Genomic DNA, 7,530 nt, shown 5'->3' on the forward strand with positions numbered 1-7,530 from the left:
AACATTATGAGGTTCTCCCTAAGATTCAACAGTCTCAAAAGGTGATGGTCCATCGGTAACCATTGTCACCATTCACACTCATGCTTCTTGTTTTCAACACAAACAAGCAAAATAAAACTAAAAACTAAGTAAGTATATCTATAACTAACAAGAACAAAATATAGTTAACTACAAATTCTCAACTAACACCACTCCCCGACAGCGGCGCCATTTTGATTTCACATATCAGGACACTACTTCCAGTTCAAGTGCCAACGATCATGAGTAGTAATATAACCCAACTAGTGAGTTGGGGTCGAGTCCCAAGGGAGCGGTTTGTAATTGAGAATCAATAGAAAAGCATAAAGGTGTTCAAGTCAATCATAGCTAAATAATAATATGATTCCCGACATTATCTGAGGCTAAACTAAAAATTTAAACAAGTATTTATAGTTGTCAAAAAGTGTGTTGCGAAGGTCCACTCGGTGCAGTTAGTCGGGATTGGCGATCCACTCAGCGATTCTCCCTTTGGTATGGTTCATCGCCTTTCTACATTGGCCTTCAGCAAATTCAAGTTCTGTAACTTTGGGTGATAAAGCACTGCATTGCGGAACTGTTCGGCGACTCGCCGACTGCTCCTTTCTATCACAGACTTGATTTTCTCCTTCAGGACTTGACACATTGGAACGGTAGGTCAGAACAAGGCCATTCGGCAACTCACCCAATGGTTTAGGCGATACTCAGACCTTCTTTTCTTCATTCTTTCAGCTGCCTTATTCCTTTTTACTCAATAGTGTCCATGCTTTGTCCATAAGTTCAAATACCTAAAATTCAAGGATTTATATCAGTTATTGAGACAAAATATGGATTCAAGGACACTAAATATATTAAAATAAAGCCCTAAATGAGTCCAAATCGTGGACTCATCAACACACATTTTTTCTTCAAACCACTTTCAAGTAGTTGTCCAACAGTTGAGAGATTTTGATCAAGATCAGGAACAAAAAGAACATCAACTATAAGTTTCAAACTTGTAAGGCTTTCAATTGCAACAGTTCCTCTGTCTCTCGCAGCGAGATATTCTCCATTTCTAATTTTCACTTTGGAAATAAAATATCTCAAAACAAGTTGCTGCAAACAATTTCTCTTCTTGATATTTATTTAAAACAGCCTTAGATTCTTCTTGTTGCGATTGTAACTTGCATACCCTCTCCACATGGCCTAGTTGACCACATTTGTTGCACTTCACCAACACTTCTTTTGAGAATGATTTGTCTTTTTGCAATGAGGGCATGGAGGCTGACTTCTTCCTTGATTGTTGTAATTATTGATCGGCCTCTACTTCTTGTTCTCTTTCCTTCCTTTCTTTGACTCATTTTTTTGTTAATTAGCTTGAAAAGCACCTTTAACAGAACCTCATTTTCTCATTTATCTCCTTTGCTCCAATGCCTGGAAAGCTTTAACAAGTTCTATCAAGGTAACGCTTGATGAATCTTTAGAATTCTCTAAAGAAGAAATTGTGGCTTCATATTTCTCAAGAAGTGTAACAAGAATCTTTTGAACAATTCTTTCATTAGTGAAATCCTTACATAACAATCTTACCTTGTTGGCCAAGTCGAGTAGTTGGTCTACAAAATATTTTATAGTTTCTGATTCTTTCATTCTCTTCATTTCAAATTCTCGAATCAGATTCATCATTTGCTTATTATGTACTCCTTCATTTCCTTAGCTTTGGTTTTCCTTGTCTTAATCTTTTGTGATTTTATTCTTCTTGTTGCTCTTACAGAACTTCCTTCTTGTATCAAAATATTGTTGCTCATTAATGCAACACCAACATTATTTGATTCATAATTCAGAGCAATGCCTATTGTACCCTCTTCAAATTTTACTAATTCACCCGCCATTACTTCATCAAGACCGTGAATATGTTGCAATGATTTATTGTTGAATTATCATCGAGAGGAGTTACTTCATAATCCTCTACTACTTTTCAGATATCCGGTGCTTCATGATGAACTTTAATTCTAGTTGTCCAAGCTCGATAATTCTTACCATTTAAGACTGGTGGATTTAAGAAGCTTGTTTTAGAATTCATTTTATATAAACTATTTGAAATAATAGTTCAAAGAATGGTTTATATGGTTCAATCTCTTCTCATAGGTCCCTCAAGATGGCAATGCTCTGATACCAATCTGTAGGAGATAAACAAATATTAATGAAGAAAGATAAGAAAAAGATTAAATTGCATTCCGTTGTTGAAATAATGATTGCAATATAAATACATGAATTCATAGCTTAAAAAGGTAAAGAAAAGGAGTAAAATAATCTAACATTAACTCCAATAACTAAAGCGTAGAATATAGCAACTGACTAATCAAATTCTTCCCAACACTGCATCTTTATTTTTTTTTAACTTAATCCTACTTTTTAACTGTGTATGGATACAACAGAAAGTTAAACTAATCTCCATCTTTTGAGGCACCACTTTCAACAGAATCATACATTTAAAAATTTCATGTATGTGCCTGATTTCAAGTTCAGTTTGTTGTCGGTAACAAAGATAACCAAAGAACTTTTTTGTTCAGTAAATTTCTATCCATAATTTTTCATATTTCAGGGACTTTGCAATGGCAAGGTGATGGGGATTTGTAGAGCATGATGGACTATATTGTCTACAGGAAGATGAAAATATAAAGTCAGGAGCAGTAATAAAGGATCAACCAGACTTAGTACTATGGCGTAACATGCTTGGTCACCCTTCTATGGAAGTACTCAATAATATTCTTGATTTGAAGACTAATATGTATTAGATAGCATAACAACTTTGCATGGTGTGTCCTATGGCAAAACAAAGCAGACTGAAGTTTCCACTCAGTACATCTTCAACTACTAGTTGTTTTCATTTGATACATGTGATGTTTTGGAACAATTCAAGGTTTCTACCTATGATAGGAAGTCATACTTTGTAACAATTGTAAATGATTCCAGCAAATACACTTGGAGTTGGTTGATTCAGTCTAAATGTGAGGTCATTGTTATACTAAAAGATTTTTTGTTTAAAGTAAAAACTCTATTTGATGTCAAAGTTAAAGTTCTGAGGTGTGACAATGGAAAGTTGTTCTTTAATTTCAATTGCTATGAATTATTTTCCTATCTTCGTATTATTCACCAAAGTAGTTGTCCCTATACTCCACAACATAATGGTCTTCTAAAAAGAAAACACAGACATATTTTGGAGGTTGCAAGAGCCTTGAAATTTCAAAGTGGTGTCCCACATAGCTTTGGGGTGATTGCGTGAAAATATTTGTAATATTAACAAATTACCTACTAGTGTATTTCAAGGGAAGTCTCCCTTTGAAGTTTTGCATGGTAAACATGTTATCTTTGATCACCTCAGAGTGTTTGGTTGTCTTTGTTTTGCTAGTATGCTATCTAGAGGAGGTAAATTTTACTCTAGAGTTTGGAAAATTGTATTACTTGGTTATGAAGAGACACAAAAAGGATTAAATTATTTGATCTGGAAGTTGGTAACTTATGTTGGTTTTTCAATAAAGAAATTAAGAAAAAGTAACAGAGAAATACTTTGAGATAAAAAAAAAGTATTACATTATTGTCAAAGGAAATTATTTTATTAATAATACAGAGACTTACATTTATAGATTTAATTCCTAACTAAAAATAGAAAAATATGTTACTAACTTATCAGTAAAATTCAAATAACAAATAAAAAGAACTAACTCCTAAATTCAAGTGACATAGGACTCTAATAACATGATTTCAAAACCATACAAATAGCTAACTATTTAATTTATGCAATATCCTGAGACAAATTCTCAACACTCCTTCTTGGATCAGAAATTGTAGATTGTAGTCTCATCTGAAAATGACCGTGTGGAGAAATCTGAAATTCATCTTTTGCCTTGTAAGGCTTGTATGCATCTACTGTTGGATTAAATAAGAAGCTCTTACCTCTCATTTCAACTTGTAAAATTTCTTGTTTAGTAGAATAAAAAATTCGATAATATTTGTTTTCAAATAATAATTTAAGGCATTTTTCTATTAACTGACCAACACTAAACAAACTTTATCAATATCAGACACATAAAGAACATATGAAATTATTTTTGTACCTCAATTTGTTTTAATTGCAATAGACCTTTTTCCTTTTGCCGAAATACAATCATCATTCCCAATTCTGACTTTCTTATTTTTCATACGAATGAACTCTTTAAAAAAGATTCCTTTCATATGTCATGTGGTTTGTACAACCACTATCAATCATCCAAAAATCAGAATTTTTGGTTGAAAAAGAAGTTGCCAAAAATAAGTGGTCTTCATCTTCTTCAAAAGTGACTTGGGCAACTATTTCATCTTTTTGAAATTTACTTTTGCAAATCACAACTACATGACCAAGTTGTTTGTAGATCTTGCATTGTCCGTCTGGTCTTTTCCAACATCTATATGGAGGATGTCCATTTTTAACATAGTGCTAACAAGGTGGGTAATTTTTCAAAAATATACCCTTGCTTTGAGTTTTTGTGGCTGCCTACTAATGCGCCTTCAACCATGTCATCTTGCCTCATAAGTCTCCTTTGTTTTGTGCCTGCAAAGAATTTAACAATTCTACCAAGGTAATTTTGGACAGATTTTATGTGTTTTCCAAGGTGATGTTAATGGGAGGAGATGCTCTAAGAAAGCTTCACGACTTATTAGTAGATTAATAGAGCACTTCGGAATGGCATATACATCACATATCCTGGATCAAGTAAAAACTCTGGGGTTCCAACAAGCTACTGCTACATCCATTTCATTAGGAATTGATGATCTGTTAACAATACCTTCTAAGGGATGGCTAGTTCAAGATGCTGAACAACAAAGTTTGATTTTGGAAAAACACCATCATTATGGGAATGTACACGCGGTAGAAAAATTACGTCAATCCATTGAAATATGGTATGCTACAAGTGAATATTTGCGCCAAGAAATGAATCCGAATTTTAGGATGACTGACCCTTTTAATCCAGTTCATATAATGTCTTTCTCGGGAGCTCGAGGAAATGCGTCTCAGGTACATCAATTAGTAGGTATGAGAGGATTAATGTCGGATCCTCAAGGACAAATGATTGATTTACCTATTCAAAGCAATTTACGCGAAGGACTCTCTTTAACAGAATACATCATTTCTTGCTACGGAGCCCGTAAAGGAGTTGTGGATACTGCTGTACGAACATCAGACGCTGGATATCTCACTCGCAGACTTGTTGAAGTAGTTCAACACATTGTTGTACGTCGAACGGATTGTGGCACCGCCCGGGGTATTTCTGTGAGTCCTCGGAATGGGATAATGCCGGAAAGGATTTTTAGTCAAACATTAATTGGCCGTGTATTAGCAGATGATATATACATGGGTTCACGATGTATTGCCACTAGAAACCAAGCCATTGGCATTGGACTTGTAAATCGATTCATAACCTTTCGGGCACAACCAATCTCTATTCGAACTCCCTTTACTTGTAGGAGTACATCTTGGATTTGTCGATTATGTTATGGCCGTAGTCCTACTCATGGCGACCTGGTTGAATTGGGGGAAGCTGTAGGTATTATTGCAGGTCAATCCATTGGAGAACCGGGTACTCAATTAACATTACGAACTTTTCATACCGGAGGAGTATTCACGGGGGGTACTGCAGAACATGTGCGAGCCCCATCTAATGGAAAAATAAAATTCAATGAGGACTTGGTTCATCCGACACGTACACGTCATGGGCATCCCGCCTTTCTATGTTCTATAGACTTGTATGTAACTATTGAGAGTGAAGATATTCTACATAATGTGAATATTCCACCCAAAAGTTTGCTTTTAGTTCAAAACGATCAATATGTAGAATCAGAACAAGTAATTGCTGAGATTCGCGCAGGAATATCCACTTTGAATTTTAAAGAGAAGGTTCGAAAACATATTTATTCTGATTCAGACGGAGAAATGCACTGGAGTACCGATGTCTATCATGCACCCGAATTTACATATGGTAATGTTCATCTATTACCAAAAACAAGTCATTTATGGATATTATTAGGAGGGCCGTGCAGGTCCAGTCTAGTCTACCTTTCGATCCACAAGGATCAGGATCAAATGAATGCGCATTCTCTTTCTGGCAAGCGAAGATATACTTCTAACCTCTCAGTAACCAATGATCAGGCGAGGCAGAAATTGTTTAGTTCGGATTTTTATGGTCAAAAAGAAGATAGGATTCCTGATTATTCAGACCTTAATCGAATCATATGTACTGGTCAGTATAATCTCGTATATTCGCCTATTCTTCACGGGAATTCTGATTTATTGTCAAAAAGGCGAAGAAATAAATTCATCATTCCACTACACTCGATTCAAGAACTCGAGAATGAACTAATGCCCTATTCAGGTATCTCGATTGAAATCCCCGTAAATGGTATTTTCCGTCGAAATAGTATTCTTGCTTATTTTGATGATCCTCGATACAGAAGAAAGAGTTCGGGCATTATTAAATATGGGACTATAGAAATGCATTCAGTCATCAAAAAAGAGGATTTGATTGAGTATCGAGGAGTCAAGGAATTTAGGCCAAAATACCAAATGAAAGTAGATCGATTTTTTTTCATTCCTGAAGAGGTGCATATCTTGCCCGGATCTTCTTCCATAATGGTACGGAACAATAGTATCGTTGGGGTCGATACACAAATCACCTTAAATCTAAGAAGCCGATTCAGTGGGTTGGTCCGGGTGGAGAGAAAAAAAAACCGAATTGAACTGAAAATCTTTTCTGGAGATATCCATTTTCCTGGAGAGACGGATAAGATATCCAGACATACCGGCGTTTTGATACCACCAGGAACAGGAAAAAGAAATTCCAAGGAATACAAAAAAGTTAAAAATTGGATCTATGTCCAACGAATTACACCTAGTAAGAAAAGGTTTTTTGTTTTAGTTCGACCTGTCGTCACATATGAAATAACGGACGGTATAAATTTAGGAACCCTTTTTCCACCGGATCCATTGCAGGAAAGGGATAATGTGCAACTTCGAATTGTCAATTATATCCTTTATGGAAATGGCAAACCGATTCGGGGAATTTCTGACACAAGTATTCAATTAGTTCGGACTTGTTTAGTATTGAATTGGAACCAAGACAAAAAAAGTTCTTCTTGCGAAGAAGCCCATGCTTCTTTTGTTGAAATAAGGACAAATGGTTTGATTCGACATTTCCTAAGAATCAACTTAGTGAAATCCCCTATTTCATATATCAGAAAAAAGAATGATCCATCGGGGTCAGGATTGCTCTATGATAATGGATCAGATTGTACCAATATCAACCCCTTTTCTGCCATTTATTCCTATTCCAAGGCAAAAATTCAACAATCTCTTAACCAACCTCAAGGAACTATTCATACGTTGTTGAATAGAAATAAGGAATGTCAGTCGTTGATAATTTTGTCAACAGCCAATTGTTCTCGAATGGAGCCATTCAAAGATGTAAAATATCACAGTGTGATAAAAGAATCAATTAAAAAAGA

General features: G+C 35.3%; 1 protein-coding gene across 1 annotated transcript in view; it reads left to right on the forward strand.

Moving 5' to 3' along the window:
* Positions 1-3,354: 3,354 nt before the first annotated feature.
* LOC125877432 (DNA-directed RNA polymerase subunit beta''-like) overlaps positions 3,355-7,530 on the forward strand; it is a 5,505-nt gene continuing 1,329 nt past the window's right edge. Inside the window, 2 exon segments of the mRNA XM_049558726.1 lie at positions 3,355-3,420; positions 4,625-7,530. The exon segment at positions 4,625-7,530 is cut by the window's right edge and continues 1,050 nt beyond it. Of these exon segments, the coding sequence (XP_049414683.1) occupies positions 3,355-3,420; positions 4,625-7,530 (2,972 nt within the window).

The sequence above is a fragment of the Solanum stenotomum genome, chromosome 9 (assembly GCF_019186545.1).
Source record: "Solanum stenotomum isolate F172 chromosome 9, ASM1918654v1, whole genome shotgun sequence".
NCBI classification, from domain to species: Eukaryota; Viridiplantae; Streptophyta; class Magnoliopsida; order Solanales; family Solanaceae; genus Solanum; species Solanum stenotomum.